This window comes from Malus sylvestris, chromosome 10, assembly GCF_916048215.2.
Source record: "Malus sylvestris chromosome 10, drMalSylv7.2, whole genome shotgun sequence".
In the NCBI taxonomy this organism is placed as follows: Eukaryota; Viridiplantae; Streptophyta; class Magnoliopsida; order Rosales; family Rosaceae; genus Malus; species Malus sylvestris.
The window spans coordinates 24,504,252-24,531,243 of record NC_062269.1 but is presented as its reverse complement, the minus strand read 5'-3'; the positions used below and the strand labels follow the sequence as shown (position 1 = coordinate 24,531,243).

At 36.6% G+C, this 26,992-nt stretch overlaps 3 protein-coding genes across 7 annotated transcripts in view; 2 read left to right on the top strand and 1 right to left on the bottom strand.

Moving 5' to 3' along the window:
- The first annotated feature begins 5,466 nt into the window (after positions 1–5,466).
- On the top strand, positions 5,467–9,558 carry LOC126584197 (protein ROOT HAIR SPECIFIC 17-like). Its single transcript, XM_050248659.1, has 10 exons — positions 5,467–5,923; positions 6,023–6,085; positions 6,182–6,272; positions 6,589–6,665; positions 6,826–6,914; positions 7,004–7,187; positions 7,393–7,574; positions 7,887–7,989; positions 8,105–8,436; positions 8,536–9,558. The coding sequence occupies exons 1-10, from the start codon at positions 5,672–5,674 to the stop codon at positions 9,002–9,004; spliced, it is 1,842 nt and encodes a 613-aa protein (XP_050104616.1). The 5' UTR covers positions 5,467–5,671; the 3' UTR covers positions 9,005–9,558.
- A 4,042-nt stretch (positions 9,559–13,600) lies between these two features.
- Positions 13,601–26,992, top strand: part of LOC126585325 (protein HIGH CHLOROPHYLL FLUORESCENCE PHENOTYPE 244, chloroplastic-like) — a 93,033-nt gene continuing 79,641 nt past the window's right edge. For 2 of the 3 annotated variants that reach the window (XM_050249717.1, XM_050249715.1), the window contains exons 1-5: positions 13,645–14,058; positions 22,357–22,533; positions 23,188–23,283; positions 23,436–23,576; positions 25,961–26,155. In XM_050249717.1, coding sequence (XP_050105674.1) covers positions 13,843–14,058; positions 22,357–22,533; positions 23,188–23,283; positions 23,436–23,576; positions 25,961–26,155 — 825 coding nt within the window. In that variant the 5' untranslated portion in view covers positions 13,645–13,842. Of the gene's footprint in view, positions 14,059–22,356; positions 22,534–23,187; positions 23,284–23,435; positions 23,577–25,960; positions 26,156–26,992 lie in introns of all 3 variants that reach the window. The other variant, XM_050249716.1, reaches the window with a different exon arrangement.
- Positions 19,285–22,148, bottom strand: LOC126585334 (ATP-citrate synthase beta chain protein 2-like). Of its 3 annotated transcripts, none has more exons than XM_050249748.1 (6): positions 21,463–22,148; positions 21,193–21,258; positions 20,982–21,105; positions 20,249–20,892; positions 19,921–20,062; positions 19,285–19,573 (listed from the first exon to the last, which is right to left on the bottom strand). In XM_050249748.1, the coding sequence occupies exons 1-4, from the start codon at positions 21,711–21,713 to the stop codon at positions 20,788–20,790; spliced, it is 546 nt and encodes a 181-aa protein (XP_050105705.1). In that variant the 5' UTR covers positions 21,714–22,148; the 3' UTR covers positions 19,285–19,573; positions 19,921–20,062; positions 20,249–20,787. The 3 variants fall into 3 exon arrangements, with proteins under 3 accessions (XP_050105705.1, XP_050105704.1, XP_050105703.1); XM_050249747.1 differs by lacking the exon at positions 19,921–20,062 and having other exon boundaries at positions 19,285–19,376; positions 19,540–19,573; XM_050249746.1 differs by lacking the exon at positions 19,921–20,062.

The following is a 26,992-nucleotide window of genomic DNA, read 5'->3' as shown; positions in this document are numbered from 1 at the left end:
AGTCAAACATTTTATGTTGTCATAAACTCAGAACTTGTGCTTTGCAATGACGTCACGTGTATGAATATTGGATTTCATGCAATTGTGGTGAAAGCCCAAGTTATTAGCCCAAAAATGTAGTGTGAGGCCAGCTTTTGGGTTGGCAAGGAAGAAATGGGCTTAAATAAATCCACTCTCCTATTATTCTATTCTTTATTTGTTTATTTTTATCTTTTTAGTAGAGTGATTTTAGCGTTAGTAAATTAAATAATAATTAATTGTTTGGGGGAGGACAATCAGTGGAGATCAACCTGACATCAGATTGTATAGTTTGACATGGTTAAATTTTGTCCTTGCAGTAACAAAGCCATCCCCTTTTATTTTTTTTTCTTAATATTGAAAAAATTCACAATATCACGTTATACTCAATGTACCATGAAATGAAAGTATGACATTTTAAAAGAAAATTCCTATAATTCCTAAAAGGTGGGGAACGCTAAGAAGCCATAAGAATGAGCCAACCATTATAATTTACCATTCACGAGAGTTGAGACCTTCCACTTATAGGTGCAGAGAAATATCACTAGATTATGATACTAAATGACACATATCATATGTTTGTCACCTTCATCTACTCATATCATACTAAGTATTATAGCCACACCGTTAATGTTAGGCTTCACTAGCATCCTTACATTTGTCTTGAGCATGGGGTATACCAACTATCTACCAATCACGTGAAGCATTGCATTGGATGGTTGAATAATTCAGATGGGTAGGGCGCAACTTGCCTGACAATATAAGACGATGGAGGTTTAGGTTTCGGCCGAGAATGTCCTTTTGGCATACAAAAACAATGGAGTACGACAAAAACAACACATCATGCATACACGTCGATGCCTTTATATTCTAAACTTGCAAACGCAAGCAAAGATTAGCCAAAAGTATATACAAATCCAACCAAACAACGTTAAGAATCAAAGGGAATGCCAATTTAATTTCTTAAGGCATGTGCGTGGCGGGAGTTAAGAGTCTTATCAAGCTAAACAATGCACACACGTAAAAGAAAGAACAGAAAAAGAAATTGTGTGAAAAATATAAAGTGATGTTGTGCGTCCCTCCACTTGACCTTGAGTTTAGGACTAAGTCTATATGTGGTATACATTGGGAGCTTGGAGATGGAGTGCAAATTCTTCAGGGAACTTGTCATGCACTTTTATTATAATACGTGAAATGATACATCGAGTGACTTGTATTCTGCTAAACTGGTTTTGGATTGAATGCTTATATTTTACCATAATATTGAGTGTTAAGGGTCACTTGCTCTTACTTGACGCAATAAAAATTGGACGTATTTTCAGCATAAAAAGACATCATACACGAGAAGGAAGCGTGTCAAGTGTATCACACGTTGAATTTGAAAGCCTAGTGTAAAGAGCTATTAAAATCCTACGTCTCTTTATCTAGTGAATTAGTTTTGCTTTTGTTTTGTATTCACTATAACTATATAGTGATGTGTTACCAGATCAAAACACATGTGAATGTATTAGGGGTTAGAGTTTAACAAACAATTTCTTCCAAATAATGTTACATACAATTCTCCACATGTTATAACACGTTTTACCTATAATTTTGTTCAATCACTTATATTATAACACGTAAATTAATTAGAAACCGACAAGTGTTCCTCATAATAACAAACAATGGTGATTTTTTTTTTTTGAGTAAAGACAATGATGATTTTGCACAAAGAAAACCTCTTTCCCTTGAAATTTTGTGTTTGGAGTTTGATCGTGTTACTTACAAAAGAAATAAATGACCCATTCTTTAGTTCTTTTTCCAATGATAAAGCTATTGATCAAGCATTATTCCCATGACAAACAGTCTGATTTTGCACACCTTAACTGCAATGGAAGTTGTCAAATGTCAATCACCTTTTACAATAAATGTGTACAAAGAGAGAACAAGAAAAGAAACAAAAAGAAACAAAGTTATGTAAACCTGTAGCATTCACCACCTCAGCGAATGAATTTTGCTTGACAAACTCTTTCCTATTAGGAGACAGTTCTCTTTCGTAGAACAAAGATTTACATGAAACGTGTTTATTTTTACGTAACATTTTAATTCAATAATACATTGTTATGTATAATATTATTTTCCATACAATAAAAGTACTTTGGACCGAAATACCACAATAATGACGAACCCGTTTCATATTAGCTGAGCCCTTTACAGATGAATTGAAGCAGATTCAAAGGAGCTTTGTTCGACTTCCCCTTGCTTTTTCAGACTCTTCCCCAAACTGTCAAAATGTATTCTTTGTTAAGTAATTTTTTTTTTTTGTCATTTAGTACTACAGTTCAATGATATTCTTTTGCACTTGTAAGTAAAAGATCTTAGGTTCGATTCTTGTCAAAGGCAAATTTGAACCACATTATTGATAGCCCATTGTGAGTCTAAACCCTCTCCCCTCCCCCTCACTATATAAGATCGTTTGTTAAAAATTAGTAATTTTTTTTTGTTAAGTAATTTAAAATGCTGAAAAACTGTTCCCTAATTAGTAATTAACTTGCTTTCCATTTTTTTTCAACTTGCTTTCCATTTCAATGACCTAAAATTACCAATCATTATCTCTACCTCTTGACATTTTCTCATTTTCTTAATCATGGAAGTACACAACCCACCCAATATTTTAGCCAAGCGCTAGGTGCATCATGCATTCCCAATTATTATAATTAAATTCTCTCAACTAACCTCATTAAGTGTCACTTAGTACTACGGTTTAGTGGTATTTATTTTCACTTGTAAGTGAGAGATTTTAGGTTCAATTATCGCTAAAGGTGAATTTAAATCATATTACTATTTACCCATAGTGAGGCTAAGTCCACCATTTTCACTTAATGTAGATAATATATTTTGTTTGAAAAAAAAAACCTAACCCCATTAAGTACTAATCAGTCAATTACCCCCATTCATATGCATTTAAAAAAAATTGTGTTCCTTATCACATATTTTTCAATGTGACAACCACATCGTTATTCCATGTTACCAAAATTCTTGTTTTAACAAATACCTATATCTACGAAATATAACTTTTTATCTATTTGTACTATAATTCGTGAATAAATAACATCTCTTGACGGTATTATAATAGTATCTTTCCAGAAAGCGCATAATTCAAAACTGGGTTTCCTCTAATTTTATGAGTGTATTTTTGCTCACAATCCTAAAGTAGTGGTAATGTTTACCATCCTATTAATTACCATTTTTTTTAACAAACAATATTATCTACATTAAAAGGAAGATGGTGAGCTAAGCCTCACAATGAGCTGGCTAGCAATAATGGAGTTTAAATTCGCATTTAACGAGAATTGAACATGAGACCTCTTACTTACAAGTGAAGAGGAATATCACTAGACTGTAGTACTAAGTGACTCCTATTAATTATTATTAGATTAGTTTAAATTTTAAAATTTGTGTAATAGATAAATTAAATCAAATTCATCCAGCCGTAATCAACAGGGTGATGAGCATCACCATCGCTTTAGGGTGACGAGCAAAAATATTCCCTTATTTTATGCCCACTTTTTTTTAAAAAAAGTTTGGTCAAATATTGTTAAAGGAATGCTAAGGAGACTTTCTTAAAGTATAAACTTTCAGCCACCTTACAATTTAATATCAATTTTAATGTTAATATTATAAAATATTGTGCAAAAAATATAAGATGACAGAGAGTTTAAGATGCCAAAATCATGAGGTGCCAAAAAATTAGACTCTCCATAAACAGAAGTTAAGATGACATAAAATTAAAAAAAGAGTAATTTGAAAGAACTCGCATTTCTCTCGTTAAGATAATTGTCCGTTTCGTGTTTTTGATTTCTTGGCAAACGGAAACCACCAGATTTTTGTAACGTCAAAACGCAAAACGACGAAAGCACTCACTTAAATCACAGCGTAAAGCGTTATTTACAAAGCCAAAAACGACAATTAGCGCGAGGGCGAAAGCAGGCACCGCGCCCGCCAATGCACATGACGAGCACGTCAGTCCCTGTGTGAGTGTGAGTGTCACTCTGACTGAAAGGCCGGCTTTCACTTTTGCGGTGATTGATCAGCTCCCCCACGCGCTCTTTGTTCTGATTTGTTGTCGCCGTCTGTCCTTGGATAAAACAAATAAAATTGAAAAAAAGAGGGAAGGACGCTGAGCACGTGGGAAGTGACGGAGAAACAAAGATCTTGCCGGAAATGAATAAAGAATCTGGGAATTCGGGTGTGTATAGCGCTCATACCAAAAGTTTTAGGAATCTTTTAACTCATCCCAACCCCACTAATCTCACCTAATCATTAGATAATTCCACCATAAATTCAAAAAATAAAAAATAAAAATCTTCCAAGATAAGAATTTCATTAAAGTCGGACTGAAACATTTACATCTTCCACCATAACATTAAGTAGAAAATCTAGATCTAAAGGTCACCACAAGTAGGAGCCATCATGCTTGAACGCATACACCACCAACGTATGAGCAACACGATTGCACTCCCTCAAGGTGAACTCAATTATTTCAATAGCTCATCTTAATTCATTTATTTTTCCTTTTTAATTCCTAAAATTGAAATTACTAATGATAGTCCAACAAAATTATTGTCTGCAAGTGTCACTCTTTGCACTCAAATTCGTATGTCTCCATATAATATAGATAAATTTAGTTTAATTATTTTATGTTGAATCATGATTCATGATTTTCTTAGAACGCAAATAGCATTTTCGTTTCATAGTTCATAAATTGACTCATAAGATTATTTAAAATGAAAGTTGTTGTCATCACTTTGAAAATGAACCATTTTGCCCTCCTCATTTCTTTATATTCAGTGTGAGGACAATCATTTTACACTCCTCATCTTTTACACCAACGGTTCAAGGGTTATTTGAAATTTTGAAATGCTAATAACAGCTCAATTTAAAATATGTTTAAAGACTTTGTTTTAGGATTAGATATCTCATCTTAATCATTTGTTTTCCTAAAAATGCTTGAGAAAGTCTAAAACAATGGGATAAGGAGCCTTCCTATTACCCACTCTTCGCCCACATATTTAGGGAGCAAAAAAACCACTTATCCAAAATTAAAAGATTAAAAATGGAGGCAATTGGAGCTGATTTTTCTCCTCCTCCTCCCTAAATTAGCTGCAAAATTCCCCTTTGCCAACAAAATTTTAAATCTTTCTAACTTGTAAATAAGATCTTTAAATTTAAAGACTAATTACACTTTTTTTATTGAAGGAGTTCATTGATAATTTATTTTAGTGAAAACATTCAAATTTTTCGCTAGCAAAAATCCCATTGGCCCCTTCAATTTCATCTTCATGGGTCCCAAAGCTAGAGGCCCACTCAAAAGAACAACGATCATCGTAAACTGCAATCGGATGATCAGAAACGCATCATCATCGGCACTTTGACAATAGTACCGTCTGAGCGCGTCACACTGGAACCAAAGCATTAAGAATTACGCGCGCGATGGGTTTTAGGGGAGGGCCTTTATGGTGAAGCTTGTTTGTTTTCTTGTGGGGGAGGGAAGCGAAGAGGCACAAAAACGCCGTCGTTCTGGCAGTCTCTGTCGTCGCCACAGAAGCTTTCCAGCTTCAAATACAACGACTCTATTTCCTCCTGTTTCTGCTCTGCAACAACGCCGCCAACGATGAAGAAGAAGAAGAGAGACGCAATCAACGGCCACAGCTGCATCAACATCACCGCCACCGCCCTCGGCGGCGTCGTTTTCAAAACCTCTGTTCTCCGGCGACACTTCCGCCGTATCCGCCACCACGTGTTCCCGCTAATCTCCGCCGTTTCCGGTTGCCTGCTCCTCTTCCTCGCCGCCTTCTCTGTCCTCGCTCCGTCGCCGGTTCTGCATCCTCACGATCACCTCTCGCTCTTGCGTCACCTCACCTCGGTACTCAAGCACACACCGGATCACCTCCCAGCTCCCATTTTCTCGGTTTGCTATGATTTTCTTTTTATATGAAAACTTTCTTGTGGTTTTTGCCTTCAGGATGACAATGGCGACGTTGAGGTCTGGCCAAATTCGGAGGAGACGACGAAGTTTCGCGTGCCGGTACGATATTTATATTTTTGGAGCTGATTTTGCAGAATTTAATTTAATTATTATCTTTTGTTCTGATTTTGTTTTGAATTTTTGTTCTTCTTTTAGGAGAGTGGGGGAAGTTTAGGTCGAGATTTATGGAGTACAAGGGAATCGGAGCTTTTCTATAGCTGCAGCAATGCCGCCGATAACTTTGCAAGTAAAGTATATTAGATATTTATTATTTACTAATCTTATTTCTGCCCATTTTGTCTCTCTCTGTAACGAATAAGGTTTTTCTAGTTTCTTCGTAGATTCGGGTGGTCGGATATTCAGATTGAAATTCAGTATTCATTTGATGGTTTTGCTTAGTCTGGAATATCTAGAATTGATTGAAGTCTTGTTTTGTTCATTTCATGGTGTTGTAATCGAATCGATTCTCAGCCGTGTGATGAATTTATGGTGAAATTTGAATTTTTGATTGTTGGAGCTCTGGTTTAATTTATCTGACCAAAGCAATGCTTTAATTGTTGCAGCTGCTGATGCGAAAACTCATTCGAATCGCTACTTGTTGATTGCTACTAGTGGAGGATTGAACCAACAAAGAACAGGGGTGAGTTTCTTTCTTCGTAATTGGGGTTTTTGTTTCGTCAAGGCATCTGGTTATATGTAGCTCTTGTTTAGGTCTGATTGATTGGATTTGTATGTTGTAACTGTACGTGTTTTCGCTGTTGGTTCAGTGCCTGATGCTTCCTTTACTGGTTGTGTTGCAGATAACAGATGCTGTCGTTGCAGCTTATATCTTGAACGCTACTCTTGTTGTTCCCAAGCTGGACCAGAAATCGTATTGGAAGGATTCCAGGTCAGTTTCATATTACAGTTGAAGAACTACTGTCAATGTAAGGGGTATAGTCAGCGTATTTATAATGCGAATTGGGGTATTTGTTGCAGCAACTTCGATGAAATCTTTGATGTAGACTGGTTTATATCATCTCTCTCGAAAGATGTTAAAATCATTAAAGAGCTTCCAACAAAGGGAGGGAAACCAATGAGTGTGCATACCACGCGAGTCCCAAGGAAGTGTAATGAAAAATGTTACCAGAACCGCTTGGTGCCCGTTCTTAATAAAAAGCATGTAAGTGTCTTGCTGAAGAATGTAGCACATTTTTTTTTTTAAAAAGAATTATCATATGCTTTCGGGATTGTGTAAGGTGTATGATATTTACAGTGGTTGTGCATTTGACCTTTGAAAAAAAAAGAAAAAATTGTTGGCGCATGAATGAGCGGCTTTTCAGGTTACATAGAATTGACAGTTGCAGGTTATGCTTTCTAATGTGCAGGCTGTTCAGCTCACAAAATTTGATTACAGACTTTCAAATAGGTTGGATTCAGATTTACAAAAGCTGAGATGTAGAGCCAATTATCAAGCCTTGAAATTTACCGACACGATTAGTGAAATGGGTAAAAAGTTGGTTGAGAGAATGAGAATGAAAAGCAAGCATTTCATTGCCCTGCATCTGAGGTAAACTGCAATTTATTTTTAACTTCTCGAGTAATTTTGCCTGGTATACTATGAGTAAGCTATGCCTTCGACAGAAATGCTTGTGCAGATGTTAATTGTTTTTTGTCTTAGTTTATCGCAATTGATACATTGAGTATTAATGTGTGTTTTTTCCTGAAAAAATGTCAAACTTTCTGTTTTCTCAGAATAATATGCTTGGGTGGGTTGTAATGTACAAAAACCTCTGTTTAGGTTATTTTGATGGTTGTTAGTGTTTTCCGAGAAATTGGAGTATGTAGAAAAAGTTTGTGATATTGGTTGGTCATGTTATAGGTTTGAGCCTGATATGCTGGCGTTTTCTGGATGCGATTATGGTGGGGGAGAAAAGGAAAGGAAAGAACTTGGCAAACTTCGGAAAAGGTGGAAAACTTTACATGTAAGGCTTCACTAATGAGTAATGACTTGAATAATGCCGTTCAGTAATTACCTGTGTTATATAATTTGTCTCTGCATCACAATTACATTATTTTATGGGGCTACATTGCGTGCAGGCAAGCAACCCTGACAAGGTACGAAGACATGGTAGATGCCCGCTAACTCCAGAGGAAGTTGGTCTCATGCTTAGAGCGTTGGGTTTCGGAAGTGATATTCACTTGTATGTGGCATCCGGTGAAGTATATGGAGGTGAAGAGACATTGGCACCACTAAAAGCACTTTTCCCACACTTCCACACAAAAGAGACTTTATTAAGTAAGAAGGAGTTGGCACCATTTTCATCCTTCTCCTCTCGAATGGCTGCATTGGACTTCACTGTTTGCGATGAAAGTGATGTTTTCATCACCAACAACAATGGTAATATGGCTAAAATGTTAGCTGGTCGAAGGTATTAAAACTTGAGTTAACAATACATTTATTTTTCCTCTGGTAAAAGGTTCTGATGTGATTCATGTTTTAGCTGTAACAAGTTTGTCTACTCACGCAGGAGATACTTTGGTCACAAACCAACAATCCGTCCAAATGCTAAGAAACTGTCTCCGTTGTTCATAAATCGTAATAACATGACATGGGAAGAATTTGCATCGAGGCTTCGAACGAGTCAAATTGGATTCATGGGAGAGCCAAATGAGATAAAGCTCGGTAGGGGTGAGTTCCACGAAAACCCAGCAGCTTGCATTTGTAGCGCATCTAACACAAAGGCTAAGGAAGTTCCAATTCCTCAAAATGAAAGTCCCGATATCCTTAAAATAGATAAGGAGGATTATACGAACAAGGACAGTGGTTATGTGACAGATGAGCAAGTAACTGAGGACGAGCAAGATTGGTCTGAGGCGGATTATACTGAAATTGCAAATCGGTCTCTAGGGAAAGTGCTGCCTAGCGTAAGAGTTTCAGATCCAAGTCTTCTACTTAAGTCCGACCAACCAGAACTCGACGAATTCTTTTCAGACTGAAGTTTGACGACAGGATTTCCAATTTTGGCAAGTTAGCAGTTTTGTCTTAGCAAGCTCTTCACCAAATTCTTTGGGTCTTTCTGTCGCCCGTTTTGATAGGTTACTTACATGGATGAGAATGATTTATACAATTGGATTGGCCGTAACAAAAAACCACATTGTACATACAGGCTTCAGCTGATGGCAGGCTATACAGGACTACTCAGATTTTGAACCTTGTACAGTGGTTCGTGCTAAGGACAACATCGTGTTTTCTTCTTTGATGATTCTTTCCGTAAGGCAGGAACGTATATATGACGGAGATACGAGGGTTTAGGGTTTAGGGTGTGGTTATTGTAGGCGCAGAATTCAGGCTTTACTCTCTCTTAAATCTTTCTTCAGTTTCTGATGCGTCATCATCTGTTGTATGCATGGAATTCTTCAACTCTCTTTCTCCTTCACTCCAATTTTTCAATCTCTTGTTTGGTTGTGGTTGTTGGAACTTGGAAAGAAAACTCTTCAATGTATTTGAGGAAGGCAAGTTGAAGGAATGCCAACGTATTCACCTTTTTAAATTGGCTCTACAACTCGCAATTACAAAGTACAGACACATAATCCTAATCAGCGAGTCTGATTATTCATCGTGTTTTTCCCAAGTTTAACAATAATCAATGAGTTGTATAACAAAGTCTTTCAATTTAACCTTTCCAATTTGGGAAGTTGTTTTCGTGCGACAACGAGAACCATTTGAGGAAGGCAAATGAAGTAGTTATTGTTTCCACACTACTTTGCCTGAACATTGTAAAAAACAGTGGAGCATTTTGCTCCATCCAAAGCTACCTAGGCACGCATCGAGGCACTTTTTTTAACACACTGCTTAAACGTAATTAGATGCTACAGAGAAGGACTAGGGAGAAGTGCGTACCTTCAATGTTATTAGAATCAAATCACGAATGAAATTGATTTTTTATGTCATGTTAATACTTTTGATACATGGGAGGGTGAAAGGCCAACTGCCTTAGGACATCCCTAGGCCTAACAAACTCAAAAGCGTCATCAAACACAAGGCTTACGACAACATGATCGGCTGCCACATTTTGCTCTATGTAAACATGGTTGATTTAAGAAAAACAACCACATGAGTGACCCCAAGCCAACAAGAGCATTGGCTAAACCCTAAACCCTTGTTAGAAAACATAGAAACTCAGTTACCACAAGTTTTTCTCTATGAACATAGTTGATCATGCACCTCCAGTTTTGATTTCCTTTGAGTTCTCTGAAGAAGAATCATCTTCTTCCTCATAAGAGCTAAAAGTATCACTTCCGCTTCCTTCGGACTCACCACGGGGTCTCTTAGTTTTACAGTCTTCGGAAGAAAATACTTTCTGCTTTAATGTAACACACAATGGAATCTTTCAAGACCTCAAAAGTTTTCAAAGATAAATGCCCTCACATCGTCATCATCAACTATATATGCATGCCAAGTGGCTTCCATTGTGTTATATATGAATTTCATACTTATCTCATACTCGTCTAGGTCCACATTCACAATACCATGTACTTTCTTCTGAAGCTTCGCAAATGTAATTTTATATGAAACAAGTAATCTTTCGTTTTGCAATTTTGTGCGAGTCAGCCCACCTCCCACCACAGTTCACTAAAATTGTCAAACTAGACATCTTCCTGAAATAAAAGCATAACAATAAGAAAAGAAAAAAGTGACATACGCATTGAAAAAAATTAATTTAATATTGCCCAGATTATTAGTACAATTAATTGACAATTTCCAAACCAAGATAAGAAAGAATAAAAACACAAAAAAAAAGAAAAGTTTCTATTTCGTAAACCTAATTTTTCTAATATGCACTAAAAGAATTTTTATTAGCTTTGTCTCTAACTGATTGGCAAATGCTATTAGATTTGTCAATCTTCCATTCACACAAGGAACCTAATTTTTCTAATAAGAATTTTTATTCTGTAAACCTTAAAATTATGCTTTTTGCAAGTGGCCCTTTACAACAATGGTGAAAATGTGTTAAGTCCTAGCATGACGACATGAGTTCAAACCTTATTGATAACTAATCTAACAAAATTCTATCGTTAGAACAAAAAATAAATTAAAAAAAAAAAGGTTTTTGCACTTTCTAAGAACAACAGATCTCTCGATTCACTACCATAGTTAATGATAACCTTCAAAACAAAATCCGAATACGGACAACACCATTAATAATGCAAAAGTGCGGAAAACTAAATATGAAGCACATATAATCCAAAGGATTGAGATAATTAACGTTACAAATATTGACAATTCGTTTTTCAATAAATATTCAATCAAAGGAAAAAACTACAAAAGCAAAGAGAAAACGTAGACGAGGAAAAATGCAAAAATCAACCATCTACACTCACCTTCGTTTAGGGCTGTACAAGTCTCCACCAATAGCTGATGCCTTCACTACGTCTCCATCATTTCTTAGGTTTTGCCGTCATAAATTTTCATCTAATAGGGTTTTGGTTTCTTAATTTATTTGGTTTTAAAGTTTAAGGGTATTTGTATCTATTTAAGTGATATTTTGGATATGTTTGAAAATTTTTATAAAATTAAACCACCACCGCTCTCAAGTTCTCTCTTGCCGATCTTCTCCTCTCTGCGCCTCCTCCAAAACCCCTTTGGTAAAATTCCGAACTTTACTCCAAGTTGTATTTTCTCTCTCTTTCTGCGCTTTCGAAAAGTTTCAGTTTTTGGTGTTCCTAAGCTTATGTCTCTGAAAGAAATTTAGTTTTGTGTTTAATTTGAATTTTTGTAGTGCGAATTTTGAATTTTGTGTTTAATCTGCGTTTTTGTGTTTTGAATTTTGAATTTGTAGCATGATCTTCCACTAGAGTTACAACATCCAAATTTTGCATTTTTATGTTAGAGCATCTCCAAAGGAGATGTCAAAATCCTAGGTGGAATGCCACTGTGCATAGTTGATATCAAAAGTCTCTCCAACCGAAGTGTTATTTGCTTACTAGATTTGAATTCTTTGTGATTTGGAGTTAAATTTGACATCAATGTTAATTTATTTTTAATTCATTTTAATGGTGGATCCCTTATTCTACTAACATTTCAACCAATAAAAATTTTGTTTTCAACATTTTTTTTAATATTACAACCATTTAAAGCTCTATTTAAATAATAAAATAATGTTTGACAATTTGGTTGGAGAAGCACAAAATTTGATATAAGACTTCAGATTGCCACATCAGCCATCAATTGTAATTTAACTCTTATAATTTGATATTTCCTTTGAAGATAATCTAATAACAGCAATCCATTCAAATTCTACATTTATCCACTAAATTGTAAAAGAAAAATGAATTATGAGGAATTTGGAGATTGTGCCGGCTTTGGTCATGAAAGGTATCAGCAAGTGAACAAGGATCCTCTCCGGATACTCTTTGTGGGGATTCGGGGAATCAATCAATCTTGTTCGTTCATCGTACATTGTGCACGAGCAAAGGATATCGTTGATCAGAAAATGATTGAAAAAGATGGTTTTTTTGTTCTTAAACGTAAATCTGTGCACGAGCCTGTGCAAATAGGGTTAAAAGCGGTAGATAGCCTAGTTCTTGTAGGCTGTGGTCAAAGAGAACTTATAATTGGGGGACCGACAAACTGGAAAAACAGCTATTGCTATCGATTACATTGATGAAGATGGAAACTTGAAGTGGAGTTACTTTGTGGAGCTGATCCCCATGAACTTGATACCCCATATCAGAGCTATCAAGCCTTTTCAAGAGGATAATTGCATAGACTCTCTGATCTGGAGGGACTCTCCAAGTGGAAATTTAAGTACGAAATCCGCCTATGCCTTAGTCACAGGTCGGTTGATTTGTATATGGACTATGTATTAATATTTTTTTTTATTTTTTATTTGTTGGGGATTTTGGATATAGAGGCTGTGTGTGGAACCAATGATGCAAGGGCGGGATATGATCAGTCGCACTCAACCTAGAAGGGGGAAAACTCATGCTTTTGGGATTCTCATATTGAATAAAATCCATAAACACAACACCACCTACGTCCACATGTATGCGATTCATGTTTGATTATATATGGCCGTGGATGATGGTCTTTTCAATACCACCCGTGCAAACACCTTTCCAATCATTAATACTTAATAACGATTCAATTTGCTTGATGAACTTTTAATTCCAACCATTCGCAATGCAAGGAATTTAAATTTGATCAAATCAACTCAACTCTTGCAAAGACTCGTTTTCCTCAATTTTTTTCACGTCCTCCCGTTGTCTTGACTCATTGGGCTTCGTTTGGAAGTCGGCCCAAAGTGACCTTGAATATGGCAGGATCGGGATGGGTCGGGTCGTATGACAGAAATGAGCTGCGACAAGTGGCAGAAAATCTTAGTCCACTTTGGAGAATGACGTGGCAACACTGAGCTCAATCGTTCCATCCCCCTCTCTCTCTGTAAGATGAAAGGTCTATCCATTCGGTGACAGACAGAGAGAGCTTTGAAAATGGCAATGGCTTGGAGGCTTCCTGCCCTGCTGGCAACACCAGGAAACCTCCATCACCGTGACTCCGAAACGCTATCGTTCCAAGCCTCGCTGTCATGATGCCGGACTTTAGCTCCAGACCATCTCCTTCCTTCGTCATCTTCTTCCACCTCTACCGCCACTCATTCGTCTCCTCCCTTCAACAGGAAAGCTTTCATTTTTCCATTTTTATTCACAAATCGCAAAAAAATCCCATATTTTTGTTTACAAACTTGAAAGGAACCCATATTTGTTTTCAAATTTGAAAAGAACTGAATTTTCAATTTTTGATTTGTGTGTGCAGGGACAATACGTGGCGTTTCATGAAATGTACGGCCAGGGCGGGAGCTGGGGCTGTGAATCTTGCTCGGAGGACACCCGTCAGACCCTCCAGCATACTGGTGGTCGGCGCCACCGAGACTTTGGGGAGGCAGATTGTGAGGAGAGCACTTGATGAGGGACATGATGTTAGGTGCTTGGTTAGGCCGAGACCAACTCCTGCCGATTTTCTAAGAGATTGGCGTGCTACTGTTGTCAATGTAATTCCAATTCACTAACTCTTATAAATTTTAAAGAGCCCATAAAAAAGGTGGGTTTTAATGCCCAACTGTTGAAGCTATCATTGATAAGCAGAACGAGCAGTTCATTCGTTAAATGATCAGTTCGTCCATTAAAGCATATTTTTGTCTAATTTTAGTTTCCTACCTACAGTATTCGGGCATTTGTCATATGGAATTGCTTCTGTCTTACTCCTTTTTGTGTATTTATGTTATTCCTTGTTCAAATAAAAAATAGGAATAAACGAGAAAATATGCCCGCGCGTTGCTGCGGGAACATGTTGTTTCAGGTGTAATCGGATGAATAAAACACATTTAAGTTGAATAAATTCAACACAATTATGAGCAAACAATTTTTTTTATATACATTCAAGTGAGCTGGCATATAAACACATTGTACAATGAGTGGGAAGAAACTGAACGTCTTTGATTAGAAAGAGATGGTTTCCAAAAAAGTTCTCAAATAATATACTCTCCTTAGCATGACCTCTCAATCCCCTCTTTATCTCCCTAGAATCGTACAACAACCCATAAATATGGTGCCCCTTTAAAATCCAAGAATACATTAAAAATTCAACAATACAGTTACAAAATCTCTATAAATGAACATACCTCAAAAAGCCAACGGCCCAAGTGACATTGCATGCACTCACATATACTGCATACACATACGCTCACGCACACTGAAGAATGAACGCATTATATTCAGTTAGCACCATTCAACTTTAAAAGCAGTGAGACCTTCCAAAGGCACGGCCTAATATCCCACCTGCAAAATCTGAACACTCTGACCTTTCCCTAGCTAGCTAGAAATTTTTATCACCCTCCAATCCCATTTCATTCCAAGTCCATTACAAAAATGGGACAACAAACTCATAACAAAAATACAATGTAAAAACCATCCCAAATCAGCAAGAATAAAGCGAAAAGAAAAAAACACATCATATACCTTTAACACAGCAGCTTGAAAAAACCCCAACAAAAAATTACAAATTCTGAAAGGCATCGTTTCTTAACTGAAAGAAAAAAAACGTATCACCCATCCGCAACAACAAATCGACCAAACACAGAAAACTCAATTAAAACAGCATTTAGAAGCACTATAAACCCAAATTATCATTGTGATCAATTGTTTGTTTATGATAACTATCTATTTTTGAAGCTCTCACTAATCAGTCCTTGGTTGTAGACTAAGAAAGACACGATGGGCACACACAATTAGAAGCTCTAGGCAAACTTGAATTCAGGAGACGGTTTCTGATATTGCTCTCACTAATCAGTCCTTGGTTGTAGACCAAGAAAGACACTATGGGCACACACAATTAGAAGCTCTAGGAAAACTTGAATTCAGGAGACGGTTTCTGATATTAAATTACGCCGGAGGGTGTGCAAAAGTTGGATTGTGGCTTATTTGGTTCTACTTCTGAATTGCTTCTTGATTAAACTGTTTACTTAGCTGCTTTTAGGTGTCTTTTTCACATGCTTTTTTCTCTCAAAATTTATAGAAATATGAAAATGATCATCACAAATTTCAAAACCTGCATTAACCGAAATTAAAAGGAAATAGACACCATGAGTGCTTGCAAGATGAGAGAAGGGAAACAAAACGGAAATGGCGCATTTGAACAGAATGATGACAATTTAAAACTTTAATTATGAAAATGCATAATTTTCATGTGTTAAATGAATGAGTTATTTTAGGATTACAATGGCAAGCTTTCGGATTTCGAACTTGCGAAGGGTGATAAAACTCATGTTTCGACGCGAGTCGTGGGAACCTATGGTTATGCATCCCCAGAGTATGTGATGACTGGTGAGTGTGTGCGTGTGTGTTCTGAAACCATCAGTTCATCATATATCAATATAGCACACTCCAATTCAACCTATCCAATTCAAAGTAGCACATCTCTAATTCAACATATCCAATTCAAATTAGCACATATCCAAATTCCAATTCAATAAACCACATATCCAAATCAATTCAAACTAAATACCGAACATTCAATCACATATCCAATTCAAACTACATGGCTAATATTCAATAACATGTCCAATCTTTTAGCACATTTACAAGACAGATTTAGAACACTATAAAGTCTACTGAGCAGCAGAACCTAAACATAAAAATCCAACACAAAGACAAAGCAGCATACCAGTTCTCTATCTTGTATGCTCTTTTCAGCTGGATCTTCTTAACTCGTTTGAAAACTTGTCCTATGTGCTCTGTTGCACCCTGCAAATTTGTTAACTCAACTTAATAAGTAACACGCTAATTCTTTTTTAGCCAAAACTAAGCCGAAAATTGTCAATCCCATAAAAAAGCTGCACCTTTTTCACTGTATTTTTCCAGACTTTAATCACAGAGAATCGGTCAAAGCGAGGGAAATTATGTTGATGTTTCATCTAATCGCCAAATACTGAATAAGGTTCTCAAGGTTTTTCATTGAAAAATTGACACAGTTTAAGGGCATTACTCTAAAGATGCTTTGCAAGTATGAAAACGTGACCAAGTTGATATCAATCACAAATCCAAATGAATGTTAAATAATGAAGCAAAACACTAAAACGAACAGGGTTTAAGAGGTTTAAAAACTGTGCGTTAAACCTAATCATGAAAGAGAGAATGATGAGGAAAAAAAATGAAAAAATACATAAAAACTAAGGAGAAGCAGAAAAAAAAATAGGCAAATACATTTGTTTTCCACATGAGGTTTTTGGGTCGATGGAATTTTTGTGTACAGAACAATGGGATCAATTAAATTCTGGTTCTTGTATTTTAAGACCAATCCCACCTCAAAAAATAAGAGAAAATTTGTATTGATACCACAATGATAAAAATGGATAAGTTCTATACGTGGATGGTTACAGAGTTATGGGCTAACCTAGTTCACGAAGAAAAATAAGAAAAACTTAAATATTGACAAAAAAGATGGAAGTTTTTTTATGCTATAAGTGACCATATCAGTATATATTGAATAAAGGTTTTTTTTAAGAAATGCAAAAGGAAAAAATGTTGAAAAAGAAATTTAAAGTTGATAGTGATCAATGTTATACCTTGAAGACCGCGAACAGACGTAGTTCTTTCAGATTGATTACAATTTGGCTGTAGGAAGCTGAAACAGATTCAAATTGTAAACATTTTGCACCAAGGATTGGATACGGAGAGACAAATACTTTTTCCAATGAATAAAAGTGAGTGCAAATATAATTGTTTCACATACAATAAGGTAGGGAAAACGACGGTCGACATATTGGCATCTGATGATCATATGTTAAGAACAATCGATAACGGTGATTAATACAAAATTGTAGCTGCTAGTGATTGAGATTGAAACAGATAGGTAAAACATACTGATGCTAAATTTGATTTTAAAGGTTGGTAACAATCATGGAACGATGTTGTATATGATTATAGCCCATGACAAAGTTACTTTTATAATTTTTTATTGGCTAACATTGCATTCATGGTATAGTTAAAGGCTCTATACGTTTTTAGTACCAATTAAATTTGGTTCCAATGTGTATAGAATGAAAGTAAAATGTTGGGGTTAACATTGAATAGTTTAAAGATTAAAATTGAATAGTTTAAAGATTAAACTGGTTACAACAGTTTAAAACCAAAGATATTGCTTGAGAATACATTAGGCGATCAAATTATCCAACGAAAGATTATAAACTGAGGACAATGGGTTGCACAAAAGTGAAAGAGAAAAGGATAAAAACGAAAAAAAAAGAAAAAAAAAAGGCAGGCAGCAACAAAAGTAACAGAAAACTAACAACGCAAAATACTTGATACGTCGAAAACTAAATGTCTAAACGGATTATATACTTTCAATAAACACCGGTGCTTCTTGAAAGTGAAGAAGAACGATAAGAGAAGTACCTACTTCATCCGGGTTTTGATTTCAGATTTCTGGGATTTGTTGTAAATCCTCCTCTTTTCAGCCTGCCGATCTCTCTTCACGGCAGAGTCAGGCTTCTTCGTGGCAACCTCACAAACAACGGAATGTCGAACCGGCCTCTGATGTGGGCTCATAGCCACATACCCTGAAAATAGTCAAGAACCTGCCCCAAAAATTAAAAACAGACGAAGACAACATGATTGAAGAACACAGATCGGAATTAGAAGTGATCTAATTTTGGGAAAACCATATAGAAGTTACCTGATGCACTGAGGAATCGTTTTTGACCAGCTTCGACACGGCCTTCATGCTTATATGAGAGAAAGCTGAAGTTATAATCCTCCAATGGTGCCCTGCAACCGCAGTTTCATAACTCAAGGCCACATGTGAATAGCCAATGTTTTTCTTCTGTATGTAGAACCAAATTGCACTGCATATTCCTATGAAACAACTTGTGGCTGGTTTGTCCAAGATCTCAAAAACCAATGGCCTACCCATCTGTGCCAACCCTTATTTCTCAAGGATGTTTTGAACTCAACCTATACTATCCCAAAACCACAACTTCCACAACTGTAGTAAGCTGCAGAAAAAATCAAGACCACTTTCGCACTACCAAACATGGGTTTAGAATTACCCAGATCAAATACCTTTAATAAAATGTGATGATTCACAACACCCACCACCCAAAATGTGCACAAAACACCAACCCTAGAAATAGGAAGGGAACTTTGGGATTCAATCCAAAATCACCTCTCTAACGAATTTAATAAGTTCAGGGATTAGGTTCCTGAAAGATAATTAGATCAGAGTAATTAGAGTTTTGCAGACATGGAACTTACTTATTCACAATTGTATAGGGAGTGATAAAGGTCGAAAAAGACTGATTAGAACCATAAAATGTATGAAAATAATAAGGGAAAATGTCATATTGGGGAAATTTGTTAAGAATTGTCGTGAATGAATCAATCTGGATTCAGAGAACAATCTAAAATTAGGGTTTTTATTTTCAAGTCAGATAGAGAGTGACAGAAATAAACCGAGAACAACACATGAATGGACTTAAATTTGTAATTGCGTAAAACCCCAAATCAGTGAAATACCTGAGTAGTGAGAGTGAGACGAAGGCAGATGTTATGCTGTGAAGAAGATATGTGGAGGGAAGCAGATGACTGTGAACCAATTGAATCCTCAATGTTTTCTGGGAAACGCAACTGGAATGTCGAGAGATGGATTGCCCCGATGGGCAGGGCATTTCTCTTAGTCCGACAGCATTCCATGTCCAATGTTGAGACAGATAGACAGATGCTGGATGGTCAAACAGTGAATTCGTTGGAGATAGTTGGAGTAAGGTACACCCATTATGTAGAATGTATGTTTGCCTAATTTATATTGCTCCCCCTACAGTTGAGAATTTAAGATGCAGAGCAAATAAATGAAGACGTAGTTTTTAAGTTGACGTTTTCATTTTTCAGTACAAAGCCTAGGAATACAAAATTTTCGAGGAATTTAATTGCCCTTCTATGCCATGGAGGGGTGCTAAAAGATTATTTCATGGAGTTACTGATGAAAGATCTGGAAAATACTCGTGGTGTTTTCTGCAATAGGCGTGCAGCAACCAAAGATAATCTGATATTTATTTCATAGCTTACAAAAAGATGCAAACTTTTGCTATACCATTAAAAACCAGGCTGGTGACCCATAATCTCTAAGCAGCCAAAGAAGAAAAAACAAAAACTAAGATATTGTATGCACATTTCAACTGCCTTAGATAAAGCAATGACATAGACTTGAATACAAAACCTGCAAAATTGGGCAATTAGAAAAATTAATTCTTTTGATTATGAATATTCAATTAGATTCATTTTAAATAAGAACCAAACAAAAAATGCACCTAAAAGCAAGTTATGAAGATTTAGAGAGCAAAAGAGGAAATGAAATAGACCTTGCATGAGTAGTAGTACTGCAGTTTGTAGAAGGTGCCCAGTCCTTAGTCTCTTCAATTAGATTAATTTTAAAAAGGACCCACTGCTGCTGTTTTTTCGAAGTGGGACAATCGGCTCCTAACGTTTCCCCAATAGAAAACTCTTAAAATATGATTATATATCAGCATTCACAAACAAAGTCAGAGAAAACATGATGATTACTGAGCTAGTATTGAATAATGGGTATAAATTTGAAACTTTTGGATGCTCAGCCTTGTTTCCAGATGAAATTAAGCATCCCAAAAAACCAAAACGAATCAACTTAACATAAAAGTTTGTATTACCCACCTCAAATCGGCCGGACTGCCACTATGGTATTGAACTTCTTAGTCTGGCCACGAAGGGCCTCTACCAGCAGAGCATGTGACTTGTCCTCAACTGGAAGATCAGAAATCTCAGCACGCTTTAAGTTTGGATCCCTTATTTTATTAATGGGAAGGCGACCAGCATTGTTCAGAGAAATTCTCTGCCCCTCGACTGCAATCCGAAGGGCATAGACTTCAGATATAACATTGGTATCTACAGCTTCACCATAAGTGTTGCAAAGTGAAAGCAACTATTACTATTGTTAATTATCAATCCGTTTGGCCAATTCATTGAATACACCACACCAAAAATTTCACAATTCATTGAATTTACATACAATTGAGAGAAGTACAAAAACAAAGACATCGGCAGAAAATTATCACCATAAGAATTCCACCATGAAAAATCTAGAGACCAAAATCCTTGTTAACAGAGTTTAATCACATTACGAGACATACACTTTTAGTTCCAAAACAAATTTTCCTAAGCAAATTAAACGCAGAAGAAAGGGGATAAAAGAATTATCCAGAAAATACAGGAATAAAGTTATTAATTGTTTCAGCAGTGTCACCAATCTTAAAAGCACCAGCTTGAATTCCTCCAACAGTAGCTGAGCCAATGACAACCTGCAAAAGATACGATAATTAAAGTTAGCATTGCCAGTTCATTTTCCCAGGTTAGTGAAATTAAGATGACTTTGCATCAATCGTGTAACCTTGTTGGTTGCCCGTGCATATGCAATCAATTGCTTAGTGTCTGACTCAGGTACACCTTCAGCAATGATTGCCACAACTCTAATGGTTGGTTGCTTCAAAGCAGCCATGGAAGAAGCAGCAGCACTGCAGATATATCAACATACATTCATCGCTAGGTGCAACCATAGAAGCTTTGCACTCCAAAACACTACTCATAGAATAATCATTGACCTTCTGTATGAAGCAAAGTTGATAAAGACATCAGCAATAGGATGTGCGGCGTATGATGCTTCAATGCTGCAAGAGTTATCAACCTAAAGGTTAGACAATCTCGAAACAACAGATCACAAATAGTAATCTGACTAATAACATGATTTGAATATATTGGATATGGAAAATTAAGATTAACCAAGCATACATGCATATAGATAACTATACAAAACTTGGCTTGCAGCCACGAAAGACGAAATCTAGGAAGAGGATGAGAGAATGGCGACTTACTTTGAGTGCACCGGTATGGCGATTTCCTCGACGGAAAAATAGCTTTTGAAATCCCTCAGAACCGGGGTTAATGAATCCAGCAACTGATGGTGTCCGCACACGCACAACACCCTACCTAGAGAAGGGAGACGGCGGCGACTGGAGGATAGGATGGAGGCGAGACCGTCGTTCTCACAGGGTCTGTGAGAGTCTGCGAGACGGAAGAGGCAATGAGGGTTTGAGAAGGAAATGGAAAAGGCCAGCTTTACCATCGTTCTACCCTTCCCATGATTATCAACACGTTTGCATCAAGATTAGCGGCAGAGAGAGCTTGGCAGAGCACCTACCTAAATATCTCTCTCACTCAGTCCAAACCCGTATCTTCCATCTCTATCCAATCTGTCAGGCTCTGTGTCTCCCTCCTCTGTAGTCGCTCTATCCCCCTATCTCCGCTCGCCAGAGGCACACCCAGCTGTCTCCGAGTAAAAAATGGGAGCGATTGTCTCTCTCCAATTTGTCAGGCGTGATGTCCCCCTCCCCCCTCTCTCTCGCCGAGTCAAACGTGAAATGCAGCCAACGGCTGAAAATAGGTTTTTAAGCCTGAGTGGCAATTTTGTAAATTAAATGAAAGGTGGTTAAAAGCATCCGAGTGGCAATCTTGTAAATAAACTGAAATGTGGTGCAAAACACTGTTCATTGGTACAGTGCAATTGAAAAGCCTTCTTTAGACTAAAGTAATTAGAAAAGGTATGGATTGTTCAACATTTTAAAAAATGCTCCGATTCGATTTAGAGATTCGTGTATCCATCTAAGATCATGAAGTTATTTTATATGTTGCAGTAAACATTACCGGACTTACTAATGTGCCCTGCGTGCATTTTTGGTCTTATCTAACCATTTTCTCCATTTAGGTAGATTGGGAAGGAAAAGTTGTTCTTATACAATGAAGTTATTTTATTTGTTTTCTATTCCATCCACAACTGTGACAAGCACCACGAAGTTCCACTTATGGAGATCAAGTATTGCACTGAAAAGTTTCTCCAGGATTCTTGCATGAATCACGCCATAATTCGTTTAAGTGGATTCATGGAAGTAGGTTTCACTTAAACTTCCTCTCTTACTATCTTGTTACTGGCATATCCAGATTTGTGCTTCACTGTCAGCTTGATGTTTCAAATTAATTTCCGTATCTTCTTATTATTCTTATTCTCATATAGCACTCCTCCAACCCCCATTCACTTTCTTTATCAGAAACAACAATTAAACCAGACAGAGTTATAAGAAGTTGCATGTATAAAAATCATTCAAAACACAGGCATGCATCTAAAGCACACACACCCTGAAGAGGTATGCATATGCGTGGAGAATGATCATATGTTCGGAAAGGAATCTTTCCAAGGACATGATTTCATAAAACAACCAATAATTATGTATGCTAGTTATTCTTCTGTCATTACAGTTTCTTGTGTTTCGTTGTGAGATGGAATATCTATTTTGATGTTAGTACTAGCTACTAAGTGAAAAGGCTTATCTTTAAGTTTTATTCTCAGGGAATTGGACAGTATGCAGTATTGCAGTGCCTATATTAGAAGAGAAATCAGTATAGGGAACAGATGCCCCCACAAGAATTGCATACATGTACACCAGTTTAATCATGCATTGACCGTTTCCCTGGTTGATTTTAGAAATACTTTCTTTTTGTTTACCTCGTTATGGTATCTGAACACTTTTTATTTTTGGTATTAGGATGTAGCTCCTCTGACCTTTATAGGTTCAAGAAATGAGAAAGTCAGTGGGAAGCTTGTCACATTTGCTGGCCCTCGCGCTAGGACAACCCAAGAGGTGAGCGAGAATGTTTACCACCAGAGGCCCTTCATTGTTCTTTCTTCTTCTAATTTTTATACTCTGCAACTGAAGTTAAGGCCAGCTCCTACTGTGCCTCACCCTCATTGTAACCAAGGTCTAGGGTTTTTAAAAGTGCCCTTTGCTTTCAGGTAATAACATTGTGTGAAAGGTTTGCGGGGCAAGAGGCAAATATAACAAGAGTCCCAGTTTCTGTCTTGAGAGTAACCCGTCAGCTAACAAGGCTTTTTGAGTGCACAAATGATGTTGCTGATAGATTGGCATTTTTAGAGGTAAGCTCTTAAAATGAAAGATGTGATCTGATCAAGGAAAATCGTATTTCAGAATGTTTTGTTTGCACCCATTTGTTTCTTTCTTTTTGTTCGTATGTTTATGAGGAAATTAGAAACAAGCTCAAAGGCCTTGCACTTTTTTCTTTTCTCAATATCGTTGATTCTATATCAAATTTTGTCAATATAGTTATCAATGACAAAGCAAGTCAAGTAATTTTCTCAATATCGTTGAATTTTTTTCCATAAATGTTGCTTATTATTTTCTTCAACAGGAGTTCTAATGAATTTTATCTTTGTTGTATCTATTTGTCAATGATTTTAGTTGTTTTCTCTTTTGAGAAAATTTTCTCTAAAGGAAATGCTAGAAGGTATCTGTTTGGGTTTTGTTTTTGTCTTAATATATCAGATAAATTTTGTTATGGGTTTGATTTTTGAATCAACTGAATTCTTTGGTTTGTATAATAATCTTAATTGATAGGTGGTCTATTATGACGCATGTATTAGTTATATTTGTAGAACTCAATGAATACCTTATATTTCTTAAACAAGGACTGCCTGTCTGTATGAAATTTCTCATCTCTTACTCCTCCCTTAATTAGGATGTAAATAGATTTTGAGATAGATGTAGACAATTTTAATATATTTCACACATTTAACATAGAATTGTGGTTGAATACTAAATGAACTACTCAATTTTTTATCTTTAAATTATTTTTTACATTGAAGTTTAGGAGAGCCCTGAACCAGCAACAGACTAATCACTTCCACTTGCATCCGGCTCTTCACTTCCACTTGCTTGCTCAGACTCCCTTCTACTTGCTTCCTCGTCCTCCACTTTCTCCCTCAGAGTCATCGCTTCCACTTGCTTCCTCAGATTCATCGCTTCCACTGGCTTCAGGATCACCACTCCCACTTGCTGTGTGCTCATCTTGTTCTTGTTGCGACATGACATCTCGTTTTAATTTCTCAGCATCTTCAGCATATCCCACACTTTTCCACCGTATTGGGATACTTATTCTGGAAGTGAATAGAGACCTCAGTGACACGGTCTCTTTTCATATTCAAGGTCTTTATACATTCCGAACACATGCTCTGGATGTGAGTAACGATAATTTCCTCCATTGTCAATTTCAAAATTGAAAGAACAATTGATTTTATGACTTTTCCCCTCTCCAGTTTTGAAATTGTACTTGCATTCAAAGTTCACATCATATCGAGCAAAGAGTTTGGATGCAACAGAGAGAGCAAAACCCAAGAAATCTTCATGAAACCAATTCGCAGGAAGCCTGACATTTATTGAAGTCCCCTCATTTTGATCTACGAACCAATTTGGAAGTTCAGATCCTGGACATAAAATGGTAACTAAGGGCTCAGAAAACTTTTCCTGCAACATAGATTGATATGCAGATGCCACTCGCATGATTCTAAGTTGTGCATCAACCATTATGCTGCTCCTTGCATCATAACTCAACCTTGGGCAATTAAAAAAGTGAAGTTGCTCTCGAAGCAATTCATATCTATTCCAGCATTGTGTAATTGCGGTCCTTGAACTTGACAATGTCTTCAGTGACTTGCAGCCATTTGCTAGAAGATGAGGTAGCATTGGGAGCTCTGGTAAAGATCGAAGGCTCTTACACTCGATTAAGAATAGGTAAGACAGCTGAGAAGCTTGTTTGATGCTTGAGGGTACGCTCTGAATTTTGGTTTCTCCCAAAATAATATCCCGTAATGAGGTTGAGCAAATGAGGGCCTCAGGCTTTCTAATATACCGTTATAATAGAGTTTTAGTACTTCAAGAGATAGCAAACCAACTGAGCCATCCGGCTGAGGAAAATTTTGAAGTTTCCCACTCTAACCAAATCTGAGAATTTTAAGGTTTGTTAATTTGCAGATGCTACTTGGGACAACTTTAAGTTCATAGCAATAAATTTTTATAAATTTTCTAAGAGATTGGAGTGCTACGGTTTGTTGATTTGAGTCTTAATTGCACCATGGGACGTCCCTAAGAGCCCATAAAAAAGGTGATTTTTAATGCCCAACTCTTGAAGCTATCATTGATAAGCAGAACGAGCAGTTCATTCGTTAAATGATCAGTTCGTCCATTACAAATGGAGATCAAAGCATATCGTTGTCTAATTTTAGTTTCCTGCTTGCTTTACAGTATTTGGGCTTTATGTTATTCCTTGTTCAAATAAAAAATAGGAATAAATTAGAAAAGGTCTATGGATTGTTCAACCTTTTAAAAAATGCTCCGATTCAGTTTAGAGATTCGTGTATCCATCTAAGATCATGAAGTTATTTTATATGTTGCAGTAAACATTACCGGACTTACTAATGTGTCCTGCATGCATTTTTGGTCTTATCTAACCATTTTTTCCATTTAGGTAGATTGGGAAGGAAAAGTTACTCTTATACAATGTGCAAAAGCAATGGGAATCCAAAAATTTGTTTTCTATTCCATCCACAACTGTGACAAGCATCCCGAAGTTCCACTTATGGAGATCAAGTATTGCACTAAAAAGTTTCCCCAGGTTTCATGCATAAATCACGTCATAATTCGTTTATGTGGATTCATGCAAGTAGGTTTCACTTAAACTTCCTCTCTTACTATCTTGTTACTGGCATATCCAGATTTTTGCTTCACTGTCAGCTTGATGTTTCAAATTAATTTCCGTATCTTCTTATTATTCTTATTCTCATATAGCACTCCTCCAACCCCCATTCACTTTCTTTATCAGAAACAACAATTAAACCAGACAAAGTTATAAGAAGTTGCATGTATAAAAATCATTCAAAACACAGGCATGCATCTAAGCACACACCCTGAAGAGGTATGCGTATGCTTGGAGAATAATCATATGTTCGGAAAGGAATCTTTCCAAGGACATGATTTCATAAAACAATCAATAATTATGTATGCTAGTTATCATTCTGTCATTACAGTTTCTTGTGTTTCGTTGTGAGATGGAATATCTATTTTGATGTTAGTACTTAGTGATAAACCAACATTTCCTCCAGGTCAGCACACCACTCCATGTCAGCAATCCATGCAGTTCGATCTACCTGAGTCATGTGCTGCTAAGCCATGTGCTGCTGACTTGACCTGAGTCATGTGCTGCTAAGCCATGTGCTGCTGACTTGAAATGATTATTCTCAATGGAAGCCATGAAACCTTGTCGAAGATGCTGATGAAGATGGACAGAAGAATATTGTATAAACTCACACAGCTAGACAAACACTTTCTGGTAGTTGTTTATTGCATGCTGGTATTTGATTATTGCATGCGTGTATGTAAATCTTGTATAAAGAGCATGCTGCTGTTGAAGAGCAGCATGAACTGAATTCAATTGAGTTAAGTTTATGAAATCAGTCTCTATAAACCTAGTTTAAATTCTATCATGGTATCAAAGAGCTGA